Source organism: Coturnix japonica, chromosome 2 (assembly GCF_001577835.2).
Source record: "Coturnix japonica isolate 7356 chromosome 2, Coturnix japonica 2.1, whole genome shotgun sequence".
Lineage (NCBI taxonomy): Eukaryota > Metazoa > Chordata > Aves > Galliformes > Phasianidae > Coturnix > Coturnix japonica.
Window position 1 is genome coordinate 78,738,734 of NC_029517.1, and position 18,530 is coordinate 78,757,263.

General features: G+C 35.9%; 1 protein-coding gene across 9 annotated transcripts in view; it reads right to left on the reverse strand.

The window, feature by feature from the left end:
* BBS9 (Bardet-Biedl syndrome 9) overlaps positions 1 to 18,530 on the reverse strand; it is a 255,445-nt gene that overhangs the window by 223,728 nt on the left and 13,187 nt on the right. For all 9 annotated transcript variants that reach the window (XR_001553371.2, XR_001553372.2, XM_015855026.2 and 6 more), the window contains exons 6-8: positions 5,954 to 6,128; positions 1,965 to 2,049; positions 672 to 855 (exon numbers count right to left, since the gene is read on the reverse strand). Coding sequence is in view for 7 of the 9 variants with exons in the window: in XM_015855026.2 (XP_015710512.1) it covers positions 672 to 855; positions 1,965 to 2,049; positions 5,954 to 6,128 (444 nt within the window). In the remaining 2 variants the exon portion in view is untranslated. The remainder of the gene's footprint in view (positions 1 to 671; positions 856 to 1,964; positions 2,050 to 5,953; positions 6,129 to 18,530) is intronic.

Sequence of the window (18,530 nt, forward strand, 5' to 3'; positions counted from 1 at the left end):
ACAACACACATGCCAAAACTTTTCAACATTCTAACCAGATATCTTTCATAACTTAAGATACAAATAACAAAGACTCATCATAATTATAATGTTGGCATGCCAGGACAGGTATGACAAAACACACATGGTTAAATTATCAGTGACTTAATACTCTTCATTAATTCACTGACCTGTGTATATTGATTAAAAATTTATACACTTGTATGTTTCATTTATAACGTAAATCAGAAAGCACGTAAATTACGTGAAGATTATTAAGATCATTTTTACGAAGTCTAAAATGAGATTCTAAGTCTAAAAAGGCAGAGTGTCAAAAATTTATCAGTTTCATCTCTCACCAATAAACTTTTTTAACATTCACTTTCAGTGAATAACAGTTTTCCAACACTAATCTCTCATTCTTTCATGTTAGGTGACTTGGTAGTCTGGGCAAACTTACCCAAACACTAGACACATACATCATATTTGGTTATATGAAAATAAGCTATTTAGATTCCAAAAGTCATAATATTTTGGATTAACAGTATGAGAAAATAAATCTAAGAAGAAGGCAGCTTTTATTTTGTATTCTACAATCAATAGCATTTTTTAAAGAATATTAAAAACAAAAACAAAAAAAACTAGGAAAGTAGCAAAACCAGAAGTTTCAAGATGAATTTTCTTTTACAAACCTGAACAATAAGGAATGAAGCAACTTGGACTGTAATCAAGCTTTTTCATGAAGCGAATTTGTCCATTATCCTTTAGGCAGAAGAGGCTTCTCTCACCAAGCACAAAAACAGAAGAAACTGCCTGATTAAAGGAGACAATGCATATATCCAGTGCTTGTTCTCCAATGTTGAGAACCCAATCCACCTTTAAAAGAAAAGAATACATGCTCTAGAGATCAGTCAACAATTGCGCACATAAGAAAAGTTCAAAAATACCCAGAGAAAGCTCAGAATTCATCAAGCTACTGAAGTATCAGTAGCATAAGTGGAAAAGAAAAATCGAGGTCAGGTTCTTTTTGGAAGGAGAAAATATTACTTATTTTACTTATTACTTGTTGACTTGGAAGGCAGTTGTGATTTTCCTTATTGTGGGTAAAGCAACATCAACATTTTGAAATTATCGTCTATTGATAATTTCTATCAATATTTAAATTGATAGAAATTATCTATTTCTAGATGATTGATCTAGAAATAGATCTATTGATGGCTAAGCAACAAACTGCACAAGCATATTTAACTAAATGTTAAGATATACCCCACTGAAGATGAAAGTGCTTTATGCAGTAAGTGTTAAAGTCTCCAAAAACAGAGACATAAAATCATTTAAATCTGCCACATTTCCTTAGGGTAGCATTAGGGAGGAAAGGTAAATAACCTATTCTACCAATACGTAATTGAAAACACAGACAAAATTTACGGTGCTTAAGCCCACATACATATTTGCACCCAACAACAAGCACCCTTTAATCTGAATCATAGAATCATAAAACCACAAGGTTGGAAAGGACCTGTAAGATCATCTAGTCCAACCATCCTCCCTTTACCACACCTACAGAAACCTACTAAACCATATTTCCTTGCTCCCTATCCAGACGCTTTATGGTTCTGCATATGAAAGTTTATCTACTTTTCCAACTACATGCATTGATATAAAGAAGGACTATTTCAAAATCCTTCCTTGACTACATCCTTACATGTTTAAGCAATATTATATTATTGCTTATTAATAACTTTCGTTATTGTTTTCATTTATTGTTTTTCTCAGAACAGTAGCAAGTATTAAGGCCCAACCTGAAACAACTGAGGCTCAAGGAAATCCTAATAGAAACATACAGAAGACTTTCTGCTGCCTTTTAAAAGCAACTGGATAGAATCCTTTGTCACCAGATAATGTTTCCATTCATTACTTAGCATTGATCTTTTTCAGATGCATGCAAGGCACCACAGATGTTATGTAAAATAAACAGCATTTACCACAAGTTTCTTTCCAGAACTAAGTTTTTGTTGTACTGTTTCTTGTCTTCCATCAGCATCAGTTGCAAATGCCAGCACTTGGTATCTGTTAGAGGAAGTTTAAAAAAAAAAAGTAATACAACAAAATACAACATCTTTGTAGTTAAAACCTTTACATGAAGTAAAAATAAAACAGAATTATCATGTTACAAGTATACCTACACAGTGAGACCATTACCTAAAATAAGATTGTCAGAAAGCCTACAGCAGCACAGCCACAATCAGCAAAGATGTTAGAATAAACACTGTTGTAGAATAAAAAGGCAGAATTTAGAACAAGGGTTCTATACAGGTTATCCCTGACCTTAATGTAATTCAATGGCTAACTACTAAAGGATGGAAATATCTTATAGATGAGACAGATGCAAGAAATCAGCATCTTTTCAATTTGTGAAGTCAAAATAGCAATCAATTTTTTATTTTTCTTTTTAATTCCCCCAGAAATTTTTAAAATAAACTACTGTATTCAGGGACACTGCCCAGACACACAGAGATGGGAGCAAGAAAGCCAAGGCACTGTTAGAACTGCAATTGATGAGAGATGTGAAAAATACAAGGGACTCTACAGATTGAGCGCTGGTCAGAAGAGACAGGCCAAAGGGTATGCTCCTTCTGATAAATGGGAAGGAAAAACTGACAGACATGGAGAAGGCTAAAGTACTCAAAGAGTTCTTTGTCTCAATCTTCACTAACAGCCAGGCTTCTCAAGACTCTCAAATGCATGAAACTCTCACCCCTAAATCTCTAAGAGGAGCTGGGAAAGCAAAATCCCCTTCACTTAGGAGAAAAGTGTGGGACCAGCTCATGATTCTGAATGTCTACAAATGGCAGGACAACTTGCATCTCAGGATTCTGAAGAGAGCTGACTGATATGGTTGCAGAGCCACCCTCCATCATATTTCAAAAGTACTTTTATTTGCAGTATATCTATCCTCTCCCAAATTATTAACACAATGTCTGTAATGTGCTCGTGAAATATCTAGAATCTGAAAATGTCTTACTAAGTTTTAGAAGAATAATTAAAAGAGTACTGCTTAAGAAATTCAGGTGATAGAATAATATATGACAATATATTACTCTAAGTAAATTAAGTGTTACGTTAGATTAACATTCCCAGGATTAGATTCCTAAGGCATAATTTGTAAATAATAATTAAGTAGTAGTATTTGCATATTTTATATACTGATTTCAGCACACCTTTACCCTTTCACAACATGAGCAAGAGTCCTTCTGATAAAAGAAAATCAGAAAGACATCATTTTTATTTCATATAAAAAATTAAATTTAAATATTCAATGTTTCCATATATTTCCAGAAAGTTACATTTTGCAACCGTTAATTCCCTTCTAAACAAAGTACTAAAATGGTTCATTAAGTGCCCTACGTTAAGTTGTAGTCAATACAATCCCCAGTGCAGACAATGAATAACAAAAATCATAGTCAGTGTGAAAATAAAAAATGAAAGAAAATTTCCATCATGGGTAACAAAGATTGGCCTCTCCCATTACTAGAAGCAAAATAACTTCTGCTCAGGAAAAAGATTTGTGACAACTGCATTCAACCTTATTCAGAAAATAAAGGAGAAATTTTTTCCTGCATTCATTTCAACAGTATTTCACAGAGATATCTAAGGTGGATGCATAGCAACATTTTGGTTCCACTCTGAAATTTTTAGTAGCATCTGTTGCTCAGTGAAGTGCTTTAGTTCTCTGCTGCTTAACTGCAGAGAAGAGTTTCCAGAATTAGCAGTAGAAGATATTCCCAGAAGTAAAGCAAACTCAAAATATTTACCAGAGACTCAGAAGGCTACATAAAAAACAAATACAACTCCAAGCTAATACTAAAAGTCTCTCAGTTGTGCTTTTGATGCTATTCCCTAAAACAACTTCATATATAAGTTGATGATGAACACGTTACATAAATCAATGAGGATGACTGAAAACTAGTTGATGTGAAAGGTTCAGAAAGCTGTGATCAGTGTCACAAAGTAAACAGGGAGACTTGCATAAGCAGTATATCCCAGGAGTTGGATCCTGACTTCTTGCGTGTTCAAGCAACCTAACAGTGCTTCAATACTTAGTGAGGCTACAAATAGAATTTTAAGGATAAAGCATCGTCCATTTATTTTCCTCATAAGTAAAGAGTGAGATGCCATTTGCCATAATTTCCCCAAACCGGTAACATGGTGACATCTTCTGAAAAGAACTGTTATTTTCTGTTATAATCAAAAAGGCAGGTAGTGTCTTATTTTAATACACAATATTCTTCAAAGGCTCTATAGAGGAAATGTGTCTTCATAGTACATAGATGTGCAGTGTGAAAAAGCTGGTGGTAGGAAGATGACAAACAGTAATAACTGACCAGTATTGTTAATCAAAATAACAGGGCTACTATATCTGTTTGGCAGGAGCATTATCTGCAAGCTCCTAAATTTCACAGCATCGCTTGCTTGCAGTCTTAAAATATGCAGAACCAATCTGTCTTTCAAAACATATTTAAATATTTACTAACAGCACAAGTGTTGATAGTCAACTGCAATAACCAGACTTATTTCAGAATTAGACAAGCAATATAGCTTCTGCTCTAACCTTTTTTTTTATTATTATTTTTCACTTTTTACAGTTTGGCATCATCCTTGCATTTCAGAACAATTATTCTTATATTCCAGGTCTTTGATGAGGATGTTAAAGAAACACTGGCTCCAGTATTGTCTCCTGAGGAACATCATTCATCTAAGGCTGTTAGTGTGAATCAACAACTACTCTGAAGTCTTACAGTTCTGTGACTTTTTCATCTTGAATCTTGCAGTTGGTAATTCTCTACCACTAACCACCACCCCACATCTATTGCTAGCCAAAAAAATTCAGAAGGCCTAAGAGCAGACCTTATCAGTTTTAATGGAGAAAAGATGAGGTAACACAGGCATTGAGTTCCTAGGTCTTTCCATGCCTTTGTCACAAAGTTGCCTACTTTGTTCACTAGTAGATCCATTTCACTGATCTTCATTTCATGCCTGGGGTATCTGCGGGAGTCCTTCTTCTTGACCTTCAGATTCTCTGCTAGTAGATGTTTTAACCAAGTTTACATCTTCCCAGTCCACCCCCACGTGTCCACCTGATGTTTCAATATATGTACTTGGTAGTTCACCTCAATTCCCATATCCCATATCATTCCTTTTTCCATTTGAACTCAATCAGAATCTATCTGTTCAGTCAAGCTGCTTTCCGCTATTCATCATTTTCTTGACCACAGAATTGTTCTTGGTCTTTGAAAAGGTTATCCATGATGATAAAATAGCTCTCCTGTGCACTTTTATCCTCCAGGGTCTTACAGGATCCTGTCTATCACTTCCCTGAACAGGATGGTCCTTTCTCCTTAAAAGCACAATTTTGATTTCACTCCCTATCTTCCTCACTCTCCTTACGACCTTAACCTGCATCATCTCATGGTCAATGCAGCCAATGTCCGCAACAGTAAATGGCAAGCTTTTACTGCTACTTCTCCAGACATTCCTTTCTTATTTCTGAGCTGACAATTCGGCAAAGCATCCTTCCTAGCCAGCCTGTCAAGATTTCCTTGATGCACCTTTCAGGTTGTAGGAGTCTGTCATGTGGCCCTCCCAGCAGATGACAATCCTTGATATAACAAGGGCTTGCAATTAGGAAAATTCTATTTGTTTTTTTTAAAAGCTTAATAGAAGTTGTCTACCATAACATCCCTTGCACTGAGCATTCATCCGAATAATAAACTCAGCATGATGGTTCCATAAAAGAGCCAAGTGAATTCAATCTATTCCCCTGTGGTGAACACAAATCCTTCCTTGTTGTCATTTATTCCTGAGAGCCTGGAGTGATCAAACCTGCAAGATCCCGTGTAACATGTGGTTATTTTGTTTACATACTAAATAACAGCACCAAAATATGCAATAATTATTGAATATGAACACATACTTGTAACTCTCAACCTGTCGAGAGGAAGACACTGTAATGAAGGAATCTGTCCGAGAGCTGTAAGTCAAGGGACCAGGCAGAAGAAAACCAGGTAAAAAACGGCCAAAAGCATAACTTTCCTGTTCAAATAACATTAGCATGCCATCCATGGACTGTATACATATCAAATCACGACCTAAGAAAGAAGAGCAAAGGGAAGATACATATAAAGGAAACAGAACAACATTAACTATGCAGTTTAGCTTTTAACAATTGCAGAATTAGAAGCTGTACCTATACTAATAGAACTAGGACTAATTTCAATTTACTATTCAATTCAATAAATGTTTACTATTAAGAAGAATACCAAATATTCCAACTTTAACTTACTTCTTGCTTACTATAAGGAACAAACTTAGTACAAAAAGTAAATCTAGGTAATCAGATGCTTTTGGATGTCATTCAGAATATATTAAGAAAAAAAAATGTTAGATTATTTCATTTTAAAGCAAAATTCCTCATGTTATAACTATTACAACTGCAGTTTCAAGAAAAGTTTCAATAGTCCCAGGGGAGGGGGAAAAAAAAAGCCTCTATACATTACAAGCAGTCATAACAACTGTGAATTAAAACTAAATAACCTATCCTACTCTTTCAAGAGTAGTTAAACAATGTAAAAAGAATTCCTACAAATATATACTGCTGTTAAAAATAGAACTAAGAACTATGTCAGTGTTTTCCACAGCCTGCATTCATATGTTCTGTCTTCAAGGAATGAAGAAACAAACAGATTCCCTCCATTTGTTGCAAACAATACTAACAGAAAAAGTCAGCTTGGAGCAAATAACTTCACGCCACTATTTAATAGCCTGAAGACATGACTTGATATGTCTCTAAAACACCAAGCTAAATGCAAAGCTTCGTTTTGACACATTCTGAGGTCAGAGTCTGATTATGAGTTCTGCATTCATTCATATGTCAATGCAGTAATTCAAGCAAACAATGTTTTCCATGTATTTAAAGAGAAAGCCATACCAATAAGACTAATAGCTTGGAACAGCTAACGGAAACATCTCTCCTGAATTCAAAGAAAAGCCCCTATCTGGCAAACATAACACAAAATAATGAATGTCATTCAACATAAATCTATTTATCTGCATTAAAATACTCCACTGTGTCTTAGGAGCTCTCATATATACATGGGGAACATGAAAAAAATTATTTGTTCACTCAAAGTCCATCCCCAATTCCTTAACACTGTTCTCCAACACAAGAAGATGAACTAAAACAAAAATAGAATAGAAATTCTTACTTAAATAATGAAGGTAGCATAAAGGTCAAGAAGATTACATTCAATAATTGAAAAAGCAATAAGTGGTGTAAAATACAGCGGAAAGTATTGTTCATCTCCACTGTGATTCTTCATAGAAACTAAGTACTTGAAAATAACTAGCAGTGTAATAGGTCAGCAGTATATCATGTTATTTGCTCTTGTGACTAAAGCCAACAGAATTTAGTTCAGAGTAACAACATGGATCTCACCCACTTGGCCTCTCTACCCTCCATACCTCCCACCATACCCCTTCAGATTTCCCATAATCTAAAAATCAAATTCTCACATTTGTTTTTCCAAGTTCTGTAGTTCACACCTGTTGCAAATACCAACCATGAGCAAGAAAAGACATTTGAAAACGTAATTCATTTTCTTCACCTGGTAGAAGCGAAGTCACTCACTAGTGAAAAATATTTCAGTCCTTACCAACAAGATTTAAAGACAGAAGAGCAAAAAAAATAAAAAATAAAAATTCAAGAATATAGTATCAGGAAGGTCTGTGATGAATGCCTGTTTCTTACCTTATGTTTTACACATGCCTTTTCTGAAAGCCTTAGAGGTCACTCTTATTCAAGAGTATTGTTGGTTTTGTCTGCTTGAAAACAAGTCGTGCATATATGTGTACATATATATATGTATATATGTGTATATATATATGTATATATGTGTATATATATATATGTATATATATATATCTCCAAAAGTAATGCATCCTATTTATTTCCATGGAAACTACAACAGATACAAAGAGCACAATAACACTACTTGATAAAGAGAATTCTCAGCACAAAAAACTTTTTCAACATAGACACCACCATCACTTCTGTCAGCGATGAACAGGAGACTGCTCATTATTCTCATAAAAATCTGCACCAGAGGAGTGGCCCAGTGCTTCACAGTTGCTATGGCCACATAGTCCAGAAGTTAGGATTTGCAAAATCTGGACTATACAGTGTATGTGATAATACAGCCCAAGCAAGATTGGCAATGTGCTCCACAGTCTTCAAACTGGAATGGGGTCTGGTGTTATCATAGAATAATCAAGGTAGATAAGACTGCTGAGATAATCTATTCCAACCATTCTATACCACCACCATTGCCCACATGCTGCAAGTATGATCAGGTGGCCTGTATTGCTTTCTGGTTGTTATTTTTTTGTTTGTTTGTTTGTTTGCTGTGACTTCTTACTTTGTCAATTCTATTCTGTCTAATAAATTGTTTTCAGTTCCTTTAATTTCCATATTGTACTGCAGTTAAGGAACAGAGATAAAAGGAGCTAAAAGAAACTTCAAACAGATAGTTGGTTAGTTAAACAACTTAACCAGTATGAGGTTTATACCACACTGTTCTCAGAAAAGCCACAATATGGTAAACAGCTCTGGATAGATAATTCCCAATTCAGCTTTCTTTCATGGGTCTAGAAGGGCTGGCAATTATGAAATTCCTCAAACAAAATCTTACTTTCTTAACCGTTTCCAAACTGTTTTTATTAAATCCTTTCTCAAATTCTGATGGGGGAATTCTGACAAATGGGGAGAAGCATATCCTATGATAGGATATTGTGCTGCAAGAGAAAGGTTGTCTTTTTCTCTGGCCTGATTCTGGAAATTTGAGCCCTCAGCTTAGACAGTATCATGGTGTAGCAGCTAGAGTTGGTTTGTTCAGGTTTCAGGAAATCCAAAAGAATCACCCCTTTCCTATCCCAAACTACATTGCACATTTCTTTACCTACTGAGGGCTGCATCTTTAACTTCTTTTTCAGTGGGGAATTCACATATCGCCACTTCATGGACTGCAGTTTTGACTCCAGCTTGTAGCAGCGACACCACTATCACTACTAGCAAAGTTGTGACCCAGGAAACTGTCACCTTCAGCCTTGTGTTAGTTCAATTGGTTCTGACAACCCTAAATAGTGTTCCCTTCTGTTCCTCTGTGAGCATTAATGAGATCCATATGGCACAAATTTTGTGATATTCCAATATTACCACCATTGTTTCCAACATACAGAAGCTGATACCCAACTCCATATGTACTTCTTTGGTCACAGTCTGCCAATTCGCGTGGATGAGCTGATTGAGATTTTCTTCGTTTTGTGGTGTGACAGCTATGCAAGGGCATCCTAAACGTAGCTTGTATCTCACATCACTGCCACTGCTGTTGAAAAGCACCACCCATTGCCTCACTGTAATGACATCTACTGTTTGATTCTCATGATTATTCAGCAAGCGTCAGTGAATACCCATGGGTACCATTTTTTCTGCCTGGAAGAAATCAATCCCACACCTTAGCTTCGTATGCACTTCCATATCAGACTGCCCCTCTGCTGCTGCCTGCCACATGGCAATAAAGTTTAACAGAATGTTGGTGAGAAGATTCAGCATCTACTGTCATACCAACATCTACCTCCAATGTCGTGGGGCAAAATAATAAAATAGGAAGCATTACTTTCAAAGCATCCCTCGTACTTGGAGAGGTATCATTAGCTGCCAATATCAACACTGCAATCTTGCTTTAACATGGTGGTAATTGTATTTTCAACTGATGAATTCATACATTAAAGTATAGAAAAGACTTGCATTCAACATTAGAAAAACCTCACACGCCTTTTGAAATGTGAGGTACTCTGAGAAAACAATAAAATCTAGTTTTCCTACACTGAATCACATCTACATCTGCACTAACAAAGAAGCATTACACACATTACACAGAAGCAATTAAACAAAGAAACTACTGAGGTACTTATCTCCTACTGAAGTTAGCAATTTAGTACATATTTGGTTTTCTTTTCCTACTACAGCAAGTGAAAAAATGTAAATATATCATCTTTCTAGCACCTCTTTAAACCACTGGCCTCTTGTCACTAGCAACTTCAATACAACGATTAGGTCTCAAAGCTTAATATATAACATTTTGAAGGCTTTTTTTTTTTTTTCAGTTTTCCAAAATAGAAGAGGAAACATTTACTACTGTTAGTAGATTTAAGTCCTACATCCTTCAAGGAAACACAAACACTTTACTTCTGTTAACAGCATAAAGTCAATGAAGAAATGTTTCCTGTGGCTAAATGCAATCATTTCAAGAGAATTACTGGGTTTGACATATAGATCCTTAAAAGCATTTTCCAAACAGACCAATTGTTTTAGACCGATGGTTTTCCTAGGGTTTTCCTCACAGACCTTCTAAGCTGTATAGCCAGGTCAATGGTTTTTGTTCAGTCTTAGAATTCATTCTTCATTAAATCAGAAGCACAGTTCACCACATAGTATGTTTCTACTGAAATATGTTTAAAGCAACTTTATTAAAAGATTTAAGAACAATTTCCCCTCTTAGGTGTTATTCGCAGGACAGATTCCAAATTTGCTTAATTTATTTACTACTTGTAGCTGACATTCTGCAGCTGAAATATGAGGGTATTCAAGCAGTTAAAGTAACTGCTGATCATAGTCAGAAGGAACATTTGGTTTGCTGCTTACAGAGTCTCTGAAGTGCTAGCCAAAAACACTGCAATGCTTTTACTAACACAACTCAGAAATTAGTCAGTGAAAACAATCTATAAATAAACACCTTGCATATGCTTCAATTAAAACAAAGCAAAATACATATGCAAAGTTGAAAATTACTTAATATTGAGGTTCCAACAATTCTGAATGCCCTCTGTGTCACACTAACAGCTGATGCTATCAAACATTATTAGTGTTAATTTCAAGAGTATGTGGAATTGTTGCAACTATTCAAAGAGTATCACTTGAGACACACTACATATGTGAACAGATAAATGAGCAAAGCTATTCTAAAGCTCTGCTAATACTAGTAGGAACCATCGTACTAAGAAGGAACATCCTGCTAAGACTCCAGCTTCTCTTGCTCAGAATACATGGTATATGTGGCCACTCCCAGGCCAAGTTTGGTACCTACTTGAGTGCTATAAGCTGATGGTAAGATGTCATTAAGAATTTAATCTTCTTTTAAACAAACATATTTCAAGTCAGTAAATTAGCACCCCATACAAATTGTTTCACTAAAGTCTAGCAAACTGCCAGGTGTGAACTGGATAGCTGCAAGAGTGATATAACTCAAGACTTTTGACAACTGTCTCTCAAAACATCTTCCATAGGTAAGCTTAGGAAGAGTAGGATAGATGAGTGATCAGTGAAGTGGATTAAGAACTGGCTGACTGGCAGAGCTCAGAGTCATAGGCCTGTAACTACTGGTCAGTTCTGGGTCCAGTCTTGTTTAACATCTTCATCAGTAGCCTCAACAAAGGGATAGACAGCACCCACAGCAAGTTCGCAAATGGTACAAAGCTGGGAGTAGTGGTCGGCTAACCAGAAGACTGAGCTGCCATTCAGCAAGATGAGGGCAGGAAGGAAAGTTGGGCAGAGAAGAACCTTATAAGTTTCAACAAGGGCAAGAGTCCTACACCTGGGGAAGAATAACTATAAAGATCAGCAAGTGGTGTGGTGTGCTGGGGGCGGCTGTGCAGAAAGGGGGCAATGCCAAGGCAGACGCTGGTGTGTGGTTAGAATACGGGACACTGGATTTAAACTGAAAGAGAAGTGGCTTAGGTTAGATGTTAGGAAGAAATTCTTCACTCAGAAGCAGGGGGTCCAACTGAACAAGGTAGACCATAAGCCTCTGCAGCAACAGAGTTCAACTGCATCTTGGGCTACATCAGGAAGAGTGCCACCAGCAGATCAAGGGAAGAGATCCTTTTCCCTTCTCTGGACACTTTCAAGCACTTTAACATACTTTGAATACCGCAGAGTCCAGAAGTGCACACACAGTACTCAAAGTGAGGTTGCACTAACCAGTACATAGAGAGGATCACTTCTTTCGACCAGGTGGTTGTGCTGTATTTAGTGTATCCCAAAATGTGGTTTGTCATCTTGGCTGCCAGAGCACACTCCTGGCTCATGATGAGCTTACTGGCACCAGCACTCTCAGGTCGCTCTATGCTGAGGTGCTCTCCAGCTACTTGTCTCCCAGTCTCTGATATGTCTGGCATTGCTCATTCCCACGTGCAGAATCTGGTATTTACCTTTGTTCAGCTTCACACCATTAATGATTTTCCCATGTGCCAATTTATCTAGAATCTTCTGCAAGGCCTCTGCAGAAGAGTCAACTGCACCTACCATTTCAGTATCATCAGCAAACTCTCTAAGGATACAATCCACTCCTGCATCCAGGTTACTGGTGTAAAAGTTAAACAGAACTGGCACTAGAATTGAGCCCTGGGGCTCATGAGATTAAATGTCATTAGATAAAATAAAATAAATAAAATGTTTAATTGTGAGATTAAAATGAAAAAAAGACAGGCACTTGTAATATAAATGCCCTTACTAGCTTAGAAATCTTGTACTATATCTTTCTTAAAACAATTTCAGGTACTACCAGTTATATGGATAGTAGTGAGACAGGCTTCTAATCATAGCTTTCTGGTTTAAGAAGTTTAGATAAAATATGCAGTTTAGTTGTTTATTCATCTGATGACATTAAAAAACATAACATATTACAGCAGATATTTTAATTTTATGCAGCAGTGATTATGTGGTAGGCACATTACACTTCTATTAACAAATGAAAAATACGGGTCAATAGAGCTGTTACTGTAATAAGCAGTAATAGCTTCTATGTATATTAAGAATACCTAATTCTTACCAGTTTTGTTGTATCATAAAAATAATGAACGCTAGAAACAAAAATGTAGCATCTTGCAATACTAAATTATGTTCTATCAGAAACTGACCTATTCATCTTTAGCGTTCATAATAAACCCTAACTATGAACACACAAATACCACTGTTAAAATATCCTGTTTTAATAGTAGCAATATGACAACGCTATGACATAACATGACAAGTTCTTTAGAGCATTACAGTGATCTCCATGAGTACTGTGGCACTGAACCGAACCGCCTGACGTCAGGCACTGAAAACAGGCACTGAAAACTTCACCTAGCTAAAATACTGAGTAAAAGCTGTGCCTCCTTTAATAGCACAGCAACATTTCTTAATATACCAGGTACTCTGTTGACTGCATTTGTGTTGTTTCTACTCACAAATTTTTAAATTTGTGTTTTAACCAGAAATCAAACTCCAATTACCTGAACTATTAAATGTAAACCATAATTAAAAAAAAATAAATTGTGCGTGAACTTTTATTTCCCAGCTTTTTATAGAACATCTTATTTCCTTTGGCCATTTGTTTTTAATGTGTAGTTAGTGAATAGGGTTTTTATATTTCACTTTAAGAAATGCCGTCTTCCAAAAACTCAGCCAGAAATGTCCATTTCAAAAAAGCTTATTGCAGCCAGTTGGCTTTGCCAGTGACATATTTATAAAGTGAAAATATAACCCACAGTGTTTTCTGCAGATCAGATGGAATCACTTAGTATACTCTACATAGTTTCAGCAATGCATGCCTCGAGAGGAATGTCCTTCAGCCAGCAAGTGTTACTTTCAAGCAGGAGTCCAGCTACCGTTGTTTTGTAGTTTCATTATTCTAGCATGATATGAATACATTTATGTCACGCTTGTTTCTTTAAACCAGAATGTATTTTTAGAGCTAATTCAAAGTCAAAATGAGTGGCAGGTGGTCGTTCTTTCAAATAAGCTTCTAATTAAAGATATTTTGGAGCTTAAGTTTTTGCATGTTAGTGATTTCCTCTGCTCGGAGTCTCTCCTCTGGCACCAAATCATTTTCATAAAATGTACGCTATGTAGTCACAAGGCCTGAGCACCACGTGAAAACATGCAATGAAAACTACAGCATCAAATGGGATAAGTCAGAAATCAGAATAAGCATCTTAGAGCTACAGAGTTTAGGGATATGTCAGCAGAGACAATTTTCCTGCCTTCAGTGGTATTCATAAACTCCAGTCAAAAGCCTAGTGTGGAAGGAAGTGTCAATGAAAATAAAATTAGAGGATAAACTGGCATTAGTAAGACAAACTCTCAGGTTTATGGATGTTTTATATATGGGAAATGCTTTCTTAATTGAAGAAAATATAAGTCTCTAGTACATTGACCAGTAAAGAGATGCATACAAACTGCACTACCACACACAGGAACAAAGATCACTATCCTGAGTTAACACAAGAAAAACACATTTCCATTTTCTTTCATCTCAGAAATTTACACCCTTCTTCACCTGCCTCCCTCCCCTTTCTTCCCCCCCCCCAGAAAAAAAAAAACAAAAAAACCACCCCAGCACAGACAACAAAGTCCCCACCAGTTCAAATCACTTCTGGAGAACTGAACTCACTTCTGAGCATAGCTCCTAAAGCAAAATAGTTTCAGGTCAACTGTGAGAATAGCACTTCACGAATTGCTTCCTACTAATGGAAAAACCATTTGAAAAATATATCGGGCACTTCTTCAAACAATGTATGTCTAGTAAAAGGCTAGTTTTAGGTTACTACTCTAAGCCAAAGCAGGAAGCAAATGTCAATGTACATTCAGAAGTAACACCGACTGGACTAACTTGGTGGTCTGGTGGCTGCCCACTGTGTAACTACAGAAGGGAGTGAAGTTCAGGACTTCAGCTGCAATCACTCACTCTAGACCAAAGGTTCTGAAAGCACTGCCAAGGCAGTGCAATACCCTGGGTAGACATAAGGAGAAAAATACCCTGCATCGCTCAGTGATGAAGCATGTATCCAATCTAAAAGATGCAAGAAGGGTACATGTGTTCCAGCTGAGACTGACTAACCGCCTTCCCATTGGAACTGAAAAAATCACTGCAGCAGGAAGGAAATAAAAACAGAAGTAGAAGAGAACTTAAGAGAAACTAAAGGAAAAACACTAAAACTTCATTCTACCCATGTTTGTTTTAATTATTTTCTAATCCCATCTAGACATTAAGTAAAATATGTTCACAAGTCCCAACACAAGAGATGCTCGCCCTGCAACAGCCTAGTGTATTAGAATTCTTCCTGGTTAAGGCATAGTGAAGTACACAATCAGCAAAATTGCTATTCTTATAGAAATTCTTAAGGAATTTTTAAATGGAATTTCTTATGGAATTTCTTGCTATACCCAATCATCATATCATGTTCTCCTTACCTAATTCTTTCATATTTCTGAATTTCATGAAGCAAAGAAGAGAATTCTAGATGGAAAACTAATCCTGAACTATTGAAGTTTCTCAAAGGCCAGATCAGGTAACACGGACCTCATTCACACAAACAACCCTTTAGAGACTTGTGATACACTCTTTATTCTTGATCATGAATTTTTACAGCTCGAAAAAATGCAATAATATTTCTAACTCAAACAAGTATTCTCAGAAAAAATAAATGTTGAGGCAGTTGTGAAAGCAGCATCATAGAAAGCTGCTCCTTTTCGGTGTAGTAGATTCACTAATTATAGCTGTATAATTAATTACAGCACATTACCTACTGATAGTACAGACTGAACCATAGCTGTGCATTGTAGAACAAATGTACGCACAGATATAGCCAGAATAACAAAGGATGGTAAAAACACTGAAATAACAGGCTTCTTAAAAGGAGAAATTCTCATCTGCAAACCTTTTCAAAGTCAAGCTGCCACCATCTGAAGCTACATACCTATCATACATTATGTTCATATTACAGAACACCTTACTGAACTTGTAAATCTGCCTCGAAGAAAAATGAAATGAAGACAAGTACTGTCAGCAGTTGCCCTTTCAAATCAATAGCCTTCACTTGAACAGTTGTTGTTTTTTTGTTTGTTTTTTATTAAATGAATCACAAATCAATAACAGATCTTTCATTAAGCTCATGAAAGTTGCATATTGGCCATATTTTGCAATACCTTAGGTGCAAAATTATCAGTAGGATCAATAATTATCAGTAGGATCTTAAGTCAGCATCATACAATAAATTCATCTTTAAAGTGTTGTCTGAAACACACATGGAATTAGAATGGAACAGAATAGCAGAATCAATGCAACAATGAAACCCAATAACAACCCCCATCTTTTTCACTTCTCCATGTCTATAGCATATTCTATATTTCCATTTCCTCATATAAGAATCTTGCATGAATTTATTACTTTACTACTAGCTTTGCAAATATGTGTTCATAGTTTGGGGTTTTTTTGTTTGTTTGTTTTTGTCTGTTTTTAAAACAGATGACATTTTAAAGTGTATTTCGACATGAATCACACATTTACTTCTGGATACCTACTTGTGACTTAACTCAGCAACAGCTCAGCACCATAGCCATTCACATTGTATAGCACCTTAGCATTCTGTAGCTGCTTAGCAAGAGCTACTGTGTAAGCTTAAGGTCTCACCAACTACAATTTCCATTTCCATCAAGGGGAAAAAAAGTATATAAAAAAAATTAAATCCACCAGAATTTTTCAGTTCTTCCTCTTCTTGGATTCACAGTCACTTTAGAATATATTTTAAAAGTCTGTTTATTTTGCATATGCACAGCTGTTTAAGTTTCCCATGAGTCAAAAACATATACATCACAAGGACTAGAACTTCTTGTCACCATGAGAAGGCATATCCCATGACCAGAACCAGTTGGATAGCGCAAAATTAGAATTCTCTTTATAAATCTGAAACAGAACTGTTGCATTTCCACTGATTTCTAACACCTCTTCCTACTCTGTTCCCTGTCACTTTTGACACAGGCAAACAGTATTCATTGATTTTGTCATTAATTTGTCATTAATTATTTTTTTCTGTGCTTGGAAGTTACACTCAGATCTACTCACCAGGACACAAAACATCCACATCAGTGAGTAACCTTGTAGAGAGATTTCTAACAGGTTTCCAAGTACAAATCATACCAAACAGCCCTCAAAACGTTTTAAACTGCAATTAGCAGAAAGCATCATAGGCCTGAACAAGATGTGTTTCAACTATTCAGCTATTTGGCGGGGGGGGGGGGGGGCAGGGAAATGACAGAGGGGAGCGACTAACAAGAGTTTGGTGATCTTCCAAATAAGTCTTTGTAATGGATAGAAGTTTTTTCTTTCTGTAAAGAAACAGTTACAAACAAACACCAGATAAATAAACAAAAGCTGTGTATACACATTTCTGAAACATCCTTTGAGAAGATGAAAAAGACTGACTAGTTTGAAAATGAAACTGCATTCTTTTGGAGGAAAAAGTATAGGACAGCAAATGAATTTGATATAGATGGATGTATCCACATGAAATGCTGGAAGATTAATATGAGTACATATGTAAATAATAAAGCTGCACATAGAATATCTGAAGTAACAGAAAATTCATCATGCCAAACTATTTGTTACACAGGGTAATAATACATATTTTTTAAACTTCAGAGACAGCATCTCATAGCTTAAATAAAACATCTGATATGATCTCAGACAGTTGTCTCACAGGAAACCAGAGAATGGCAGGCAATAGTGCTAAGAAGAATCTGGGGATTAGACTAGGATGATGAATTAAATATGAGTCAACAATAAGTCACCAAAGAGACAAATGAAAGATGGGGTCATTATTAATATACATTGTGCTATTAAAAACATATGAGGTAATTACTGTTCTGCTTGGCACTGGATGATACTTGGCAGGAGAATCGCAGAAGCCATAACCCCAGATCCAAAGATACGAAACATCTTATGCTACCAACACACAATGACTGTACACATTTGGGTACCATATTTTAACAAAAGAAATTATAACAACCATAGTATGAAAATCTATATGTAAGTGGCCTTTCACTCACACGTACAACTGCTCTCAAACTCAGGTATTTCTACAGTTGTTTTTATTTCATTTTTATTATAGCGCTCTGTTTAAATGAAAACAGACTAAGCGATATATCCAGTAATTTATAATTGAAGTAAAATTCTGGCATACCAAAGTCAATAGCATTTTTTACTTCAGTTGCACTGCAAGCCTACTCATTAATGTTGGGTAAGGTGAAAGGAACATGGTGGTAAAAGATCCAGTGAAATTTTTCCTTGATTATTTTCCCATTCACACATTTACTTTAGTGAAGTTCTAACTCTGTTATTTGAAGACAATATTGAAGAAAATATATATATATATATATATATATATATATATATATATATATATATATATATGCCACAAGAAGGCTTTATGTGAGGAAGCATTTAGAAATACTAATCAGGAGATCTACTCCATAAACAAAACTCACAAAGAACAAAACTATTCCAAATAACCTCTCTATCCAGAAGCAATTCAAAAGAAAGGTAATACTTAAACACTATGTTCCTCAAGAGAAGTAGCCAGTAAATCAAAGTCCAAAATCCTACTGCTGCTGTATT